Below are 17,749 nucleotides of genomic sequence, written 5' to 3'. Positions count from 1 at the left end.
TCTGTGGCCACAAAACCCAGAAGGCAGATGTGCTGAAAGGAAGAAAGCTATTTGAATCATTCTTGCTTTAAATTGTTTCAAGTGGCCACAGAGGAGAGAGGAACACAAGGACAGAGAGCAGGGTGTGTGTGTGTGGGGGAGGCCTTTCCAGGAGGGAAAGGTGACCTAGGGATTGACAGCTGGAGGGTTAGACTCAGAGCTTGAGTTTTCCTGGGAGAATAGAACCACTCCAGGGTGTGATAGCCAAACACAAGAGAACTTCACATAGACCCCAGTGACATCCAGTTATGGGGATCCCGGCAGTTTCCGCTTTGACGAGGTGCAGCTTGTCCCAAGTGTCTTAAGCTTTCCAGGGCACTTATCTGACCCAGGAGGGCAGCCAAGAGGGGCTGGGATTTGATTGTATTTGTCCTTGGCAGAACTCTCAGGTGGTGGCCTAAGACTGGAGGCAAAGTCCATTCGTAGGAGGGTATCAAGTCTCCTAAGAAAGCTGCCATGTCTCACCCTCTCCAACCAGACAAAACACCAGCAAAACAAAACACCGCAGCTTCTAAGAAATGAGAATAGATGCTGACAAGTTGATTTTAGAATTCCCGAGACTTTCTTCCTTCTCTCCCTAAGTTGTAGAATTATTGTGTATGGCTGGATTCGCACCTGAACAGTATCTATTCAATCCTGTACCCAAGTTACATACTGAGATCATTGCAGTGAGAGAAACTTGACATTCATTTATAACTCTTAATTTCTGTGTTTATTGTCAAGAAGTTCCTTCCAGGGCCCACCCTACATCAAGCACTTTATAAGGAAGAGTAATCAAACAGAGAAATGCCAGCACAGATGAACCAGGGAGCTCATAACAGCCATTGTACAGTGATTCAGGATATTAAAACTAATTTCAAATGCTAACCTGCTTCCATAATAGGAACACTTATGGTCAACCCCCACAAGATTTATTTAATAAGTGGATGATATCAAAACACTGTACTATGCGAATTAACGGTAAAACTAGTATTCAAACAGTACTTTATACTTTGTGTATCTGTGTGGGTGTAAACTGTTAAAATCTTTACTTAGTATATACTAAGTTGATCTTCTGTATATGAAGATAATTAAAAATGAATCTTAACGAAGAATGGGATGGGAGAGGCAGTAGGAGATGGGATGGTTTGTGGGTGGGAGGGATGCTATGGGGAGAAAAACCTCTATAATCCAAAAGTTGTACTTTCAAAATTTATATTTATTAAATAAAAGTTTAAAAACAACACTGTTTCTAGCCAGAGAAGGTTGTAATATCTGAGTAAGGAAGTCAGGAAAAGTCCTAGTGGTTAGCGCCTTATGCCCATGACACTGGAGTATTACTGATTCCTTTGTGTGCACTGAGAAAGAAGAGGGAGCACTTCAATTTCTATTTTTTTATTTATTTGAAATGGAAAGGGCGGGGAAGAGGAAGAGGAAGAAAGAGAGAGAGAGAGAGAAAGCATTTCCTATCTGCTGTTTCTCTCTCTAGATGCCTGCATCAGCAAGGTCCGGACCGTGCTGAAATGAAGCTAAGAGCCAGGAACTCAATCCAGGTCTCCTCCAGAGGTGGCAGGAACCCAACTGCTTGAGCCATCACCTGTTAGCTCTCGGGGTACAGATTAGCAGGGAGCTGTAATCATGAGCATAGCCTGGACTTGAACAGGCACCCTAATATGGGGGATGCAAGCATCCCAAGTGCATCTTTACTGCGGCCCAAATCAAATGCTGATCTGAGAGAGACAACTTTGAGAGAAGCTGTAACCAGGCACTGAATCCTCTCTCTGCCCATTGTGAGCCTTCCACTTCCCACACAGCATCCAGTTTTCCTCTCTTGCTTTTCAGTTGTAACAAAGGTTGTCTTTTTTTTTGAATAAATGCTCAGATAAATCTTAATTTCAGGTAAACAACAAAAACTGTGTGTGTGTGTGACTGTGATTTACCTGTTAAATCCCTTGTAGTGCATCTACAAATCGCAAGCAAACCTCCTCTTTATTTAGAAAATGCCTTCACATTAGAATGAGAGTGAAATATGTTCTCTTGTCTTTTGTTATATACTTTGGTGCTGAAAGAAGCTATCTCAAAGAATTGAACTTCATAAAAAATACAAATAATGACTAAGGATCATTGAACACTTACTCCACAGTTATAAATATATAACCCTCAGAATGATGGCAGATGGGAAACTGAGTCACAGAGAGGCTAAACAAGCTTCCAGAGAAAAGGCCTCTTGCTAATTCTCTGAAATGCACCATACAGAGCAGGTACCTTTTTTTCCAACTTTTTCAAAAACCCCTGGTGAGTGTGTCTTTGTCTCTAATAGGGATGTATGCACATAGGGAGGTGTATGCCATGGTGGGAGAGAGAGAGAGAGAGGGAGAGAGAGAGATTTTAAAATTTGAACTTCACTTTGAGTGTCGGAGCAGTGGGTTCATCTTAACTGGTTGCTTCAACTCATTAAAGCCATTCACAGAAATTGGATGCAATAATTTGTATCAACCCCATGTTATGATTTCTTAGTGCTGAGGCAGATGGCAGACTCCATATCCTCTCTGTACAGTGTCTTTTGGTGTACACAATCCCAATGGCTAAGAGGAGGTACACTCTTGTTCCACAAGCACCTGGAGACTGCTTGTTGAGAAATGATTCCTTGTTTCTTTCAAGAAGAGAAAGCCAAGGCTAAAGGCTCTTCCTCCTAGGAACTTTGCAGACACATTTTACATTTTTAATATGTGCACTGCCACATCCAGACTCACAGAACCCACTTCAAACACCTGTTACTGGAGCTTCATTCCGGCAGCTTGGAGAGCTTTGAGGTGGCAGTGAAGCCCACACACTGAGTGCTCCCACCCCTCCCTACTGGCATCTCAGCCTGCCCCTGTCTGCCAATGTGTTTATGTGGAGGCAAATGCAAGGGGCTCCTTGCTGGCAGTGGAAAACTCTCCTCCCATCACAGGACTGAATGGCAACAGAAGTCTATTTTTTTTTTTTTTTGGCAGCAAAACAAAGGCTTATTATTTTTTTTCCTACAAAAAAGCATCTAAAGGCCTGTTCCTCATTCTGAAGTGACAAGTTCAAAGAACGAATTGTGTGTGGGACAACTAGGGGCGAGAGGGTGTGTAGGTAACGGAGCAAGGGGTTGGACCTGAGAAAGCAGAACCATCTGACACAGGTGTTGATGGCAAGACTCATTTTTCTGGAGTCCTGGGGCCCCTATGCCATCAGTGCAGTCTGACCCAGAACTTCGAGGTTCAGTGGAGGGGGTTGTATACTGGATGGTGACATCCATCCCCTGAGTCATGGCACAAATTCCCCCCAAGGGAGGATACCAGCTCTGCAAAAGCTGCCAGCAGGTCAGTCTTCCTGACCTTTCCCTCACCTGTACCAGAGCTGTTGGGAAAGCCCTTGGGTCAGGTTCTGTGGGTTAGAGAAAGGCGCTTTTTGCCTCTAGGTTTTGATTTTGCCGTTTGGCTGAATGCTGTGGCAGAGACTCCAACAATGACTTTTCTTCCATGACTGAAATGGGTGTTTTCTCAAAAAGAATGTGGCCAATGTTCAGGTGCACTGGAGCTAGGCCAGGCACTCAAGTTTATACATAGGGTTCCTTTACTTGTTAAACAAGCAAATTGTTATTTAACAATCCAGGACACCACCATTCTCCTACTTTCCAACACTAGATTGTGTGAAAGGAAGGGCTGATGATTAGGTTCCACAAATGGTCAAGATGTTTCACGTTTCATCATCTTGGTTGTTGTGGAAAGGAAGAAATTAAGAGAAGAGAAGGCAATGAAGTTATAGACAAGTACAGTAAGAATGGCTTTGGTGGGTACCTAGAAAGTAAAATATGAATGCTGTTGTTTCTTTGTTTCCCCTCAAAATTAAGTGGAAATCCTTCATGGGTGAGTGGCTGTCCCACCCCAGGTCCCACTGATCCCAGTTCCTCCATATCAGTTGCTAGAATATTGCTCCGTGCTTTGTAACTCCAGTGCTGTTGAAACTAGAAATAGCATTGAGATCTTGTGCCCCAGGCTATTTCCCCTGGAAGAGAAACTGTTGATTCTCTGATACACCCTCACCTTTTGAGCAAAGTGGTGGTAAGATTAGGTGGACAGAAAGACAAGGGGCCAAGGGAACGAGGGCTTGCTCCCTACTGATAGACGCTTGCTCACTCCTGCAAGGCTGAGAGAAAACTCGCAGAGGCTTCAGGTGTGTTAGTAGGTTTAGAGATTCTTCAAAAGGTCAAGGTCTATTTTGCTTGGAGGTCCTGTTGACAGAGTTGCTTTCCCCAGGTCGAGCTTCCATTGTGGTCAGCTGCTAGGCAGGTCCTTGAGGTTTGACTGCAATCCCAATGCCCCAGGGAAATGGCCAGAAGATAGAGCTGAGAAATGTATTAATAGGGTGTGACCACATGTGAACAAGAATGAGCACCTTTGATGAGATGTGATGAGGTCAGTTCTTTTCAAGAAAATCATGGGTCATCAGAGCCTTTTCTTTTTGCTTAGAGAACTTGCAAAGCAGTAGGTGCTGGCTCAGATGTCATTCCAGAATAGTCACAGGCTGGACACGTGGCCAAAGGCCAAGCCAGCACTCCCTGTGCCTTTGTGTACCTGAGGAAGTGCAAGGAGGCCCCCTTGGCTGGAGCTGAGTGAGGATGATGCCCATGGAGTACACTATTAATATCTAAGAAGCCCTTGGCAGAATAGAGTTTCCTCACTCCTGCTAGAGGATATTTCTGGTCAACAGCATGGTGTTAAGCTGTTATGATGTTGCATGAGTGAGATTTCCACATCTATTCTTTTTAAATTTAACTCAATTTAAAATGTGAGGGCCCTTCTATTGCTAATCTGTTTTGGCACAGTTTTATTGGCGAACAGTTTTGTTTTATGGCACTAAGGATGCTGCTTCTTTGGAGGAAGACGAATTAGCACAAGTGTGAGATTAGAAAAACAATCTGTGCAGTGGTCAGAGGCAGCCAGGGGTCAACTGGGTGTCTGGGAGAGGGGCAGACACACGTGTGCAAACAGTCTGCTCGTGTCCTGCAGTGCAGCTGTTAATAATGCAGTCACAGACTCATTCCCTGAGGTCCGCGGCTAATTCGAGGGACAAATTTCATGAGATGGGATCGTGTCTAGGAGCTCTGATTCAAATGTACTATAAAATGCTAAAGCTTAAAAAAAGGGTCATTTCAATTACTTTAGATATTCCCATGGTTTCTTCCCTCTTTTAGCAGTAATAGCTGCAGAGAACAGGGGATGGTGCAGGGTATGGGTCAAATGTTCCGGGCTGCTGAGGAATGGCCAGGAGGGAAACCACAGGCATAATTTCTCCTAAACGGACCCCTGAAGTGTGTAGTCAAAGCAGGGACCTCTATGAGTAGTTTTAAAGGCATTGCCTCTTCTGCTCTGAAGGAAGAGTCCACTTGAATTGTTCTGACCAGATCTTTGTAAACGCTGAACACCACTGTGCCTGATATGGAAATTTACAACTCAAGGAAATAAGAATAATTGAGGATGAAAGAGGAAACCCACGGTTAACTCCCTAAGTTCCCTTTTCAGAGTTATTACCACTTAGGCTTCTCCTTCCTCCTCTTCCTCCTCCTCCTTCTTGCCAGCATTCTAGTGTACTTTGTTCTGTTTTCTAACCAGTTTTCATGTAAAGGAAATGCAGAAAAATACAGCTTTGTGGTTGAATTCAAGCTTTTATGAATTTAACTCTTCGTGCTAATGGGGTGGGAAGTGAAGAGACAAAAAGGCTACAGATTTTGTGATTTTTATATATATATATACATATATATATATATATATAACATATATTACAGGCAGAGTGGACAGTGAGAGACAGAGAGAGAGAGAGAGAGAGAGAAAGGTCTTCCTTTTGCTGTTGGTTCACCCTCCAATGGCCGCCGTGGCCGGCGCGCTGCGGCCAGCGCACTGCGCCTATCTGAAGGCAGGAGCCAGGAGCCAGGTGCTTCTCCTGGTCTCCCATGGGGTGCAGGGCCCAAGCACTTGGGCCATCCTCCACTGCACTCCTGGGCCACAGCAGAGAGCTGGCCTGGAAGAGGGGCAACCGGGACAGAATCCGGTGCCCCGACTGGGACTAGAACCTGGTGTGCCGGCACTGCTAAGCGGAGGATTAGCCTAGTGAGCCGCGGTGCCGGCCGGATTTTTATATTTTCTTAAGATGAACTTCCAGCTAATTAGTATTTACATTCTGACATGGTCTCCTTATCAGTTCTAAGTATCTGGATAGCCTGGAGGTGTCTTGTCCCAGCTGCAGATAAAGAAACAAAGAAGGATTTGCACTGGGCTGCCTGCTGCTTCCTAGTGGCACTTTTGTCAATGGATATTTGCGGAATATCCAGCCTGTGCACTCTGTCTCATGCTGTAAACTGCATGTTTGAGTCTGGCCCTTGTTTTAAAGATTTTTAACAGACCCTTGGTTTTGTCACTCTGGATCAGAGTCCAGTCTTATGAAATTTGTAGCATGAGAGAAACCATGGCCTGAGAAACACCACCACCTGCCCCCGCCTCTTCCACCCTACTCCTCGGAACAGGAAATAGTGAGAATTAGATGCCGAGTGATCACACCTGTGATTGTAATCATTATTGAGAATATTGCATCCTGGTCTTTCAAAATCCAGCCTGCAAACAAGTCTACACTGTGTCATCTTTACTATCGGAAACCCATTTTAAGTTTTTCCAGAAAAATGGTTGTGATTTTGCATTGTATGACAAGAATCACTAACACAGGTCTTAGAGAAAAGTTGGGGGGGGGGGTTCTGTCTCCTTAGAATTGTGTCTGCAAGAGATCAAGACCACCCTGTTTCTTGTTCCACCCATCCTAGACTGGAGCTGAGAATGGCCTTGTGACAGGTTCAGGGCACCTGACAGTGTGGTTCTGATTATCCAATGAGAATCTGGCGAAAGGTGCTTGTTAGGAATGCAGAGTCCCCATCCTTATTTGAGAACCCACTGAATTTTTTGCAGCAGACCGCACAGCAGCATCTTAACCATGATTCCCAGTCGATTCCTGGGAGCCATCACATTTGAAGCCTTTTTTCATAAGCTATTGTTAAAAGAAGAGAGCTCTTATTGAGATGATTCTGAAGCTTTGCTCATAAGTCCAATCTATTGGTAGAAGGCATGAAACACAACACAGCATTTTAGTTGTCTTCTAAGGATGCCATTTGTGGGCCTCAGAACCAGACCCTTGGTTTATTGCCCTGCACATCATGGTCATCTTGGGCATCTTGTGAAGAGTAAAATCTTGGGCTTTGGGTAAAGTACATCGAATACTGGTGTTGTACTTAAGTTCCAGAAATTGTGTAGTTCTCAGAAGAAAGAGTACAGGAAAATTATCTCTGAGATTTCATATTATTTTGTATAGATAGAATGGTTTACGGTTGTACAGACAGGGAGAAGTAGGGGTCTGTTATCTATGGTTTGAGGGTTCCATAATGTATACAGGGAGTTCTATTATGTATATAGGTGATAGATAGATGGCGTATTGTGGGGGAGGCTGAATCTGGAGAGGCCTAGAGGAACTTCCTAAGTCTGAAAACCTGTCTTTAAGTTTCAAATCCCTGGCGGTAAACAACCCAGCCCCAGGGCGCTTTTGCCTAACAATCATTGAGGTGGTATAATAGGAGTGGCTAAAACCCTTTTGTATCACATCACCCCACCCCTTGCCCAATCCGCTGTGTATGCCAGCTATATAAACACCTCCCTTTTACAATAAAGTGAGATCCTGCTTTGACTCGACTCCCCACCGCGTCTGATTGTCCCCCGCCAAGGGGTTCGGGGAGGCTGAGTGGAGGGTGGCACACTTCCCCTCCTCAGCCAAGGCAAGCTGCGGGCAACCTGCCTAATTCTCTGGCGGTGACGAGGAAGAGTCACCGCAATGCATGCTCAGGCAGTGGTCTATGATGCATAGCTATGTGCATTCCATGATGTATAGGTAGGGTTCCAATCCGCACAGATGGGGGTAGGGCCCTAAGGTATGAACAGGGAGGGGCCCCATGATACGGAGATGAGGGATGCATGAAGCATAGACAGGGTGGGGTCTGTGATATTAGATTGGGGCTTCCATGGTGTACAGTGAGTGGTCCCTGCTGCACACACAGGGACGGGTCCACGATGTGCAGATTGGATGATTTAATACTACATAGACAGTGTGTCTGTAATGTGTATACAGGGAGAGGCTCTACGACGTGTATATTGGGGGTTGCATGATGTACAGACAGCAGGCCCTGATGTTTAGATTGGGGGGGTTCCATGGTATAGAGACAGAGGGAGTCTATGAAGTGCATGCAGGGAGGTGTGTCCATGATGCACAGATGGGGGTCCCACGGTGCCAAGGCATACCCATGCTGCAAAACCAGCTTTCCAGATGGAGTGTCGGTACACAGCTGGAAGGCAAAGCAGCATTTACAGTGATTTTTGGAATTTTTCTTTTGATTTTTTTCCCCTGAATTCACACCTTGCCAAGACAGGATTCTTATTTAATAAAACTGCCAGTGGTTCTTGGTCCTGAGTCCCATCATCTCGCTTAGCCCCCACCCAGCCCTGGGGTGTGCATTGCAGGGAGAGGAGGGGAGGGGGAAGGATAATGAGCCCCCTGGGACGGCGTGTGCTGTGATGTGATGAATGGCCTGCAACCCACATGCTGCTCCGTGCCCTTCATCATCCAGTCGGGGTGGTTAGTGGACTGTCAGAGAAAAATAATTTAGCAGCTGTGGCTTTAACTGATGTGCTGCATTCTGGGGTCAAATGACTATTACAAAGTAGTAGCGCTGCCTGGTTTCTCCATCGTGAGAGCTCAGGATTGACAGCATGAAAGAAGAAGGCATGGTGCCCAGAATTCACTGACATCCTTCACATTTCACGTGGGTGGGAAGCAAGAGAGCATCAGGGAAGGGGGAGGAAGGACATTTCCTACTAAACAGGGACCTGTCAGGCCTGGCGGAGGACTGCTGAGGCTGTGCCTTCTTTGTGCTTCCGCGACTCGCTGGCCACACCCACAGTCACTGCTGGGGGACTTCGCAGGGAAGGTGAGCTAACCGACTTCACACCAGGGGCCCCAGGCAGCCGCACAGGGGGCTCATTCCTCTGCCCAGCCCCACACCCAGAAGCAGGGTGTACAGTGGCTTCCGTGGCTACTGTTGGTAAGCTGAAGGCACTGTGAGGAAGCAGAATAGAGAAGATGGAGGTGCCAGAAAAGAGAGAGCAACGCTCCAGGAGACCACTAGGAGGTGCACAGGGACGTACACGTAGAAGCTACCCCTCTTCCAGCTTTTCGATTGTGCATTTATTCGAGGACGGATTGAAAGGCAAGAATGATGGGGATTGCGGTCTACACCTCCCCCTACTGTCTTCTTAGAATGATGTTGGGTGTATAATAAATATTTGAACCCTACTGGATGACAGGAGGGTTGAGAGAGCAAGAGAAACAGCCTCCCTTGATTGGAACCCCTTGTACATACTCTAGATCTTCTCTTGTCTAGCTCTGCTGGAAGTAGGACGTGGTCAGCTTTGCCCATTGCCTGCCCATGCCTGCTTAGAATCACATGAATATTGAATGAAGGCATGGATAAATGAGTGCTCAAACCCAGCCCCGAATCCAAACGAAGAGACCACGGGTACCACCGTCACGCACTTTGGATCCATAGGCAGTATCGCGAAGCAGTATCTGAAGTTTTGGTGATACCCTTCATTCTCCAACAGATTTATGATATCCCAGGGCAGAATAATGGATTCTATTCTAGGTGATATGATGTGACTGTAGCGATTCCAGCCATAACTTATAATTATTGAGTACTTACCAGGAATCCCTCACCGGGCTAAGTGCTTTTTAACTATATAAAATGTTTCTTTCCTTGATTGATGCCCAAAATGAATAAAGATAATTTTCTGTATCTCCTACATTAGTGATGCCCACAAATAATCTTCAGAATGATAAAAGAAAAGACAATTTGCATAAATAAGCAATTAGAAGAACAGGCAGAATAAGGTTGCTTTAAATGGTGTGAGAATATTTTCTAATGCAAGTGGAGCACTCGAGTTTCCAGTCAGAAAGTTGTGCATAAAGGGGCCATAGAGATGATGATGTTGGACTGGTACAGTGAGACTCCAGTCCCTAATTCTCTCTTCTGGCTTCCTGTGCCTTCCACTGTGTTTCTCCCTGCACACACTTGGACCCTGCCTGGGCCCAGGAGTGTGGGAGTCTCCCCAGGCCTTCATTCAAGACCATGGAGGTACCAACTTCCAATAGGACAACTCTCATTCCTTGGCTTTCCCAAGTCTCCTTGGCAAAACAGTCAATCCAGACCGTCACACCGAACACAACTATTTTGCCCCATGCTCCTTTCTTCTGGTGGCAGAGAAAGCAAATTACCACGCGGCCTGGAGAATGTAGCCAGCCCTTCCCGCAGCGTGCCCCTCTCAGTGGGATAGAAGCACCTTCTGCCCAGCCCTGCTTGATTCCTTACCCTCGGGTGGCCCTTGCCCCCGGGGTACCATCCCCCCAGCTGCACACATTCTCCCACCACCCCTGCCAAGTTGCAGCGTGGACATTCTCTTTTCCTCAATTCACAAGATTCTCCTTCTGCAACCCCTGCAAGTTCTCTTAGTAAGGATAGGGCGGGACCTTTGCCAGAAGGAGAGGGTGTGGGGGCTGGAAGGGGAGGTGTGGGGCTGCACTCTGCTCACAAGCATCAGAGGACAGGGGCCTGCCCACTTCTCTGTCACTGGCAGAGCAAACCCCAGGTCACATCCTTCCCAGCATCCTTCTGCCTGGCGGGCAGCTACCTGAGAAGTCTCACCTGTGGCAAGAGGTTACTTTTACTCCTGCTGGGAGTGTGGCCCGGCAGCCGGATGTCGAAGAGGGCCTGCAGGGCGGCCTGTGCGGCCTGGCCCTTGGCCAGCTTCTTGCTGCGTCCTGAGCCTTCGAACGTCCTCCCGTCCACGCACACGGCCATGACAAAGCTCTTGGCCCTCGGCTTCTCGGCCGTCTCCGAGAGGCACACGTACCGCAGACCAGAGCGCAGCTCGTTCAGCACCACCACCGGGTTCCTCTCCCCTGGGGCCGTTGGGGCTGGCCTGGGCCTGTCTGGCCGGGCCTGGCCCATCAGGTCCAGGGTATGGTAGAGCAGCCGCCCGTGCCGGTAGGCAGTGGACAGCAGCTCGGTGTCGACGGGGCGGCAGACTGGGTAGTCCTCATTCGGTGTGGACGGCTCAAACTCCTTGAACAGCGTGTCTGGGAAGTCGGCCTGGTCCGAGGTGAAGTCCGTACACGGGCTTGTGCCACTGCCCATGGCCAGGTGTGCCTGGCAAGCGTTGGGGAACTGCACGAAGGACTTCAGTGCCAGCTCCGCTGCTCGCATCTTCGCTTTTTTCTTGGTGGGCCCTGTGCCCTCAAAGGTGAGGCCGTTCACTTCTACCGCCACCGCAAAGACCGGGGCATGCACCGGGCCCGTCTGCGACACCATCCGGTACTGCAGGCCCGGCTTCAGTTCGTGCAGCTGGACCAGGGCGTTCTTGGGGGTCACCGACCATGAGAGCTTCTTCCAGATCAGCTGGAGTTTGCACAAGTGGCCCCCGTTCCCTTCCTCCAGGGGTCTTTTCCTTTTTATGCTGGGTGCACCACCTCTTGCCCAGTCTCCAGGAGGAGGGGGCCTCATCCCCAGGTTGCTGACATTGCGGTTTTCCTTCACTTCGGCACTGCTGGTACCTGGAGGGGAGAACAAATTAGTCATGACCCAGGGGCACTGGCCGGTGGCTAATGTCAGATTCCATCACCAGTGACCTAACTGCAAACTTGGAATCTACACACACAAAGCTCTTGCCATCAGCACCACAAACCAGGGCTGTGAACTGCTCTATTGGCCAGTGCTGGCTGGAATGGCTATGGAGACAAATTGTCCATGAAGAACAAGAGGGGCAGGCATTGTGGCATAGTGCCTGCAAGGCCAGCATCTCACGTGGTTGCCAGTTGGTGTTTCACTTGCTTTATTTCAGATCTAGCTCCCTGCTGATGGCCTGGGAAAAGCAGCAGAAGATGGCCCAAGGGCGTGGGCCCCTGCCATTCACGTAGGAGACCAGATGAAGCCCTTGGCTCCTGGCTTTAGCCTGGCCCAGCCCTGGTTATTGCGGCCATCTGGGGAGTGAACCAGCAGGTGGAAGACCTTTCTCTCTGTCTCTACCTCTCCCTCTGTAATTCTGTCTTCTAAAAAAAACCTTAAACAAAAAAAGAAGGACTCAGTTCTTGGGGAGCTGTGCTTGAGAACAGCGAGGAGGAATATATATGGGTGAGGAATGTGTCCTGCTCATCGCATCCCCATCTGCTGCTGTAACTGGGTTGGATGTCCCCAACCCTGAGGCAACCTCCCCTGTCTGCCAGTGCTGTCCCCAACACCAAATGGACACGTGGCCACATTAAAGATCAGAGAGGCCTGTCCCATGGTGGGCATATGAAGTCTTCCCACCCGCTGTTGCAGCCTGCAGGCTCAGTGCCCAGTGCTCCATGGACCTAACCCCCCAGCACCAAGGCCCATAGCTCTTCTGCATCATGCATCGTGGTCTCCAACCTCAAAGAGACTTTCTCAAAACCCGACCTCCTCGTTCAGAACCAGAGGTGAGAAAAGCTGGTGTCTCCTGAGCTCTCTGTGAAGGGAATGGCTAGGGCTGACTGAATCCGGTGCAGTGACCTGCCCCCGAATACCCTCATGCTGCCTGTTTTGGTACCTGGTTATTTAGAGTTTAGCACGCTGTTTATTGATAAGTTAGAGTGACAGGGCTGAGTCGTGGTGACAGCAATGATGTGACCTCACCTGAATTATTGACCACCTGACCCTGTGCAGAAAGTGTTTTTTGACCCTGTTCCAGATAAAACAACCCACTGGGATCTCTCAGATCATACATGCTAGGACGTGTTCTTTATGCCTCCTCTGAAATGTGGTTCTCTGACTTCACTATTGGGTTTACCTAGAGCTTCTGAATAGCTGATAAGTCCAGGTCCTTCAGTGCTCTGGGTAGGCCACACTGGCACTGTAAATAAAACGCTCATTCTCATGTAGTGGGGTGGGAACCACAGGTCTGAATGGGTGCAGTGGAGCCACTCCAGGCAGCCCAGGGCGGCAGCTCAGCTGCAGCACGGTGCCCTCAACTTCTCTGCCTGACAGCAGGAACCCGTCTACTCCTTTGATTTCTTCTCCTGGAATTTTTGCTACCTCAACATGTAGACAAACATGAAAAATGTGGTATGTTTTTAAGGACATATATCAACAGAATGGTGGTAATGAATATAAGTACGTCTTCAAAAAGCGTTTTGGGAACAGCAAATCAGAATAAAAAAACACATTCCCTCAGTAATACTGCTGACCCCTTAGCACACAAAGCAGATGTGGACAAACATGTCCATTGCAGCCTAGTTTTGCAAATGTGAGAACTGATAACCAAGCTCCCATAGATAGAGGAATGGTGAATAACTTGTGGCATAACCATACAATATGGAAGTTACATCTAGCTGTGTGCAAAACCAACATAGATGAATTTCAAAAATACAATGTTAGATGAGAAAATCAATTTGCAACATAATTCATAGATTGGAATATCATTGATATAGATTATATGAATACTAGCATTATAGATTATTTGGGCAGCCCTATGTATGTGGTAAAGCTGTAGATACATGCATAATAAAGATACACCCCAACCTCTACTAAGAAAGGGAGAGAAATGAGGGTCAGAGAGCAACTTCGTTTGTATATGTAATGCTTTATTTCTTTTGTACAAATGACCCGATGTAGATTTAACAGGATCATTATTTGCTAAATGTAGGTGAAAGATGCATTTAAAGATAATTGAATTTTTCTGGCCAGGTCATCTTGGACTAATGTTCTCTGATAAAGCTATTCCATTTAGAAATCAGTAGTGGATTGCCACACGCCTTACTGAATCTCTGTTGCCTTTTACTCATGGGTATGCTTCTAGAATGCTAAACTCATGGATCTATTGCAAAATATTCTGAAATCTCTGATAATGAGAAGTACTGTTATCTTTTATGGAGCCCCATCAAGTTCTGGGTCTCCCACCCAGAACCTAGACTGTGCTATGTTTCTTATATCTGAAATCAGTGCCAGGGGTGGGCATTATGAAAAACACTTTGTTGGTGAGGAGTCTGAGGTCCAAAGAGCAGAGATGGTTTCCTGGTGCTGTGTATTTTGCAAACTGCTGGAGCTGTGATTCAGTCCCAGGAATCTCAAATCCCCTCCTCTGTGTTGTTGCTGCAAAGGTGATTTTCATGGAACTGAAGAATCCCATCATCTCCTGACCATTGTACAGTAACACCCTTTTTTGGGCTGGCTGGAGGACACTGATGAAGCTCATCCTGTAGGCTGTGCCCAGCGTGTGATGGGTTCATGAGCTGAGGTGGCCAGAGAAGACCACTCCTAGGTTTTCCTTTCTGCATCTTCAGTGTGTCCCAGAGACTTGGAGGTCTGAGCTCTGAGAGGGTCAGGGGGCAGGTTGTGAATGAGGTTAATCTTGTTAAGTGAGTGGAAACTTGGGGGGTGATTTTTACAGCCAACTCATAACTTAAAAACAGACATTGAGTGCGTGTCTGGGTGTTGATGCAGAGATACATTTCCCTCCAATGGTTGGGAAGTGGGGCTGAGATGATACCTGGCTGACTTGGTACCACCTTCTCCATCCCTTGGTTTATGGCATTGAAATGAGAGAATAATAAGGAAAAAATGCAAATTCAAAAGCACAAAAGAAGCCTTTGAAAAATCAGGTGACTTTGGGAGGTATCCTGATACTTGAGGATTTTTTTTTGGAGTTGCTTGCTGCCTGCCCACTCATCTTGGGGTGAGCCAGTTGGCCATGCAGCCATGACTGTCACCACCATCTCTATCAAGAGGCAAATCAGCTTTCATGAGAATGCTCTGGCAAAAGGCGCTGGGCCTTGTTTTGGAAATGTTTCCTGTTAAAAACTCAACTTCTCACTAGTTGAAGTTTCTAAATTGTGAAGTATTTCTCTTATTTATTTTTTATTTGCTCTTTTTATTCCTACAGGTTTTTTTTCTAACGAATCATTAAATTTGGAGAGGTAGCTTTGTTCAAAAGTACAAATCTGAGAGCTTTGTAGGTTATGGGTATGTAATATTCAGTTACAATCTGTTTTGGTAGAAATAATTACCTTTCTTGTAGCAAGCACTGAGTCTCAACCATTATTGTTAATCGTCACATACTTTGGATCCAGACGCAATGAGCTCCACCACTTAGGGTGTTTTAGGCCTATGAGTAGTAGATCATATTAACCGCAAGATTTCCCAATTGAACTTAAAGAAAAAACTCAAACAACTCAACACTCAACTCCCCACTCCAGATTGCCTGGAACTTGCTTGGAGCTCTCTAATCTCTTACTGATTTCTCACAGTGCGAGGGTTTAATTAAGGTTGCTAATGTGATTAAGTGGCCAACATATCAGATGATCTCTATGGTACCCCAGAGTAGCAGAACTCACAAACCAATGCTTTTCTCTCTACCTGTGTGGAATTCATGTTATTTCAGGCTCCTTTCTTCCACAACTCCTGGTTTCCTATGGTCGTTGTCATTAACGTTTTCCATGGCATAAAGCCTGATGATCAGAATGTGGCATAGGAACCCCTTTCGTAGTAGCCAGTAATCAATAAAAATTGCTGACATGTGCAGACTTCTGCATCTTGTCCTAGACACACTGCTAGAATCTCTGAAGGGACTACTACCCACTCGTTTTGGTGAACCACTGATTTGAGGTCAGAGCCCTTTCCTCAGGCACAAATGCTCTGTTTAATTGGATTGTTGAGTCAAGCAAGGGCTGCTGAGCTCATCCATGGCTTGGGCTGTAGTCGCTGTCCTAGCAGCCACAGGACGTGGGATGGTACAGTGGCCACTGCACAGACCCTAGAGCCAATCAGGCACCATCTTAGTAATTCATGCATGTGTGACTTTGGGCAGGTCACTCCACCTGCCCAAGCTCCATTTATTAAAGACACAAAATGATGATTGCAATGGTTTTTGTCTTGGGTTAGGAAGTGTCGTTATACTCTTAAATATGTATGTATAAAATACATGGGGGAAAATACAGACCCTTGAAATAGTCCTGCTATGACCATTGTTGGCTCTAGGGAAGGGACAGAACCCAGTGAGCTTGCCTTTGTGGCAGGACCCTCCCCTTCCCTCTCCCTCCCCGTTTCCTTCTCTCCCTCTCTCCTTCTCTCCTCCTCCTCCCTCTCCCCCTCCCTCTCCCCCTCTCTCCCTCTCTTTCTCTTCCTCTCCCCCTCCCTCTCCCTCTTTCCCTCTCCCCACCCCCCAACTCCAATTCTACTTGAAGATGCCTGGAGCCAAGTTATGGCAAAGCTCAGATGTCCTGCTGGCATTTTGCGGTAACAATTCTCTGTGAGCTTTTCACAGGACTCCAACTCCAATTTTACATATTAACATTTTCCTCTTCCACATGGAAGGTATTAAGTGCATTACACTCCCTGCCTCTGACCCAGGAAATTATACTCATTTTTTTTCTCCATTTAGTTAATAGATTTCACACATGCAATTGTCATATATAATAGCCTAGAGATAAAATGTCAGGAGCCTATGAAAACTCTCAATCCTAAATACAGACATGAGCAGCTACTTGTCTATGCACATGTTGCTGAGATTATGGTACCACAGATGCAGAGGGCTTGGTTGTCTCCCAGCCCTGTCCTCTACTTCCTGTTCTTGGGGTTCATGAACATACCAGGCTGCTCCTGGGCTGTGAGGGGAGACTGGGACTGCCTGTTCCTCTCTTTGTTGCCCTGTGGCAAATACCCCCTTTGGGACCCATCCCAAACCTTTAACCCTTTCCCTAAATATTTCTGGGTGTCCTTAAGCCCATTCGGTATATATCCATTGACTGAGTAAGAGAATAGATTTTTGGTGTTTTCTCTCTCTCTCTCTCTCACACACACACACATGTACACATATGTACACACACACACCTACACACACATATGACAAAATGGAAGGTGATGGCTGGGTTAATCTGCTTGATTATTATAACCATTATCTCATTATATATAGGAGGGTATCTAAAAAAGTTGACATTATATAATTAGGAGATAGATTTAGTTTGATGCAAAATCTTCAAAAAGTTCATAAAACTGCATGTTATGAGTAAACTATTATTGGATTTCAAAATTTGCACTAATATATATTTAGCTTTTGTTTCCATTTTTCCACAAAATTTTTGATGCTCTTCCATATGGATATCAAAGCATCATGCTGACACCTTAAATGTATACAATAAAACACATAGACAATGGTAAATTTTGACTCAACTTCACACAGACTGATTAGTCCAAGAGATGGCAGTTCTATTCTTTAGCCCAAGAGATGGCCAGTTCTGCTCTTTAGCCCAAGAGCTGGCCAGTTCTGCTCTTTCTTCTGCAGAGCTGAGCAATGAGCTCACAGAGCTGAGCAATGAGCTCACAGAGCTGAGCAATGAGCTCCTCTAAGTCTGATCCAGTGCAGGCAAGCCCAAGCTTTTCTCTGACTGTCACTCTCCAGGACTCAGTCTTCTCCTGGAAAGCACTTTCCAAACTCCACAGAATTGTGCGTGGGCATATTTGTCTCAGGAGCACAGTGTGAATTCCAGCTGATAGGGGATTCTGAACCTCATACACTTACCATGTGGTTCCCAAATAGATGGTCCAGTA

The 17,749-nt window shown here is 46.5% G+C and overlaps 1 protein-coding gene across 2 annotated transcripts in view; it reads right to left on the bottom strand.

Annotated features, from left to right (window-relative positions):
• The window catches only part of ADARB2 (adenosine deaminase RNA specific B2 (inactive)), a 561,341-nt gene that overhangs the window by 162,328 nt on the left and 381,264 nt on the right, over positions 1-17,749 (bottom strand). For both annotated transcript variants that reach the window (XM_051832432.3, XM_051832433.3), the window contains one exon: positions 10,835-11,742. In XM_051832432.3, coding sequence (XP_051688392.3) covers positions 10,835-11,742 — 908 coding nt within the window. The remainder of the gene's footprint in view (positions 1-10,834; positions 11,743-17,749) is intronic.

Source organism: Oryctolagus cuniculus, chromosome 13, assembly GCF_051225735.1.
Source record: "Oryctolagus cuniculus isolate XC-2025 breed Fujian yellow rabbit chromosome 13, ASM5122573v1, whole genome shotgun sequence".
In the NCBI taxonomy this organism is placed as follows: Eukaryota; Metazoa; Chordata; class Mammalia; order Lagomorpha; family Leporidae; genus Oryctolagus; species Oryctolagus cuniculus.
This window is presented reverse-complemented; position numbering and strand designations above follow the sequence as displayed.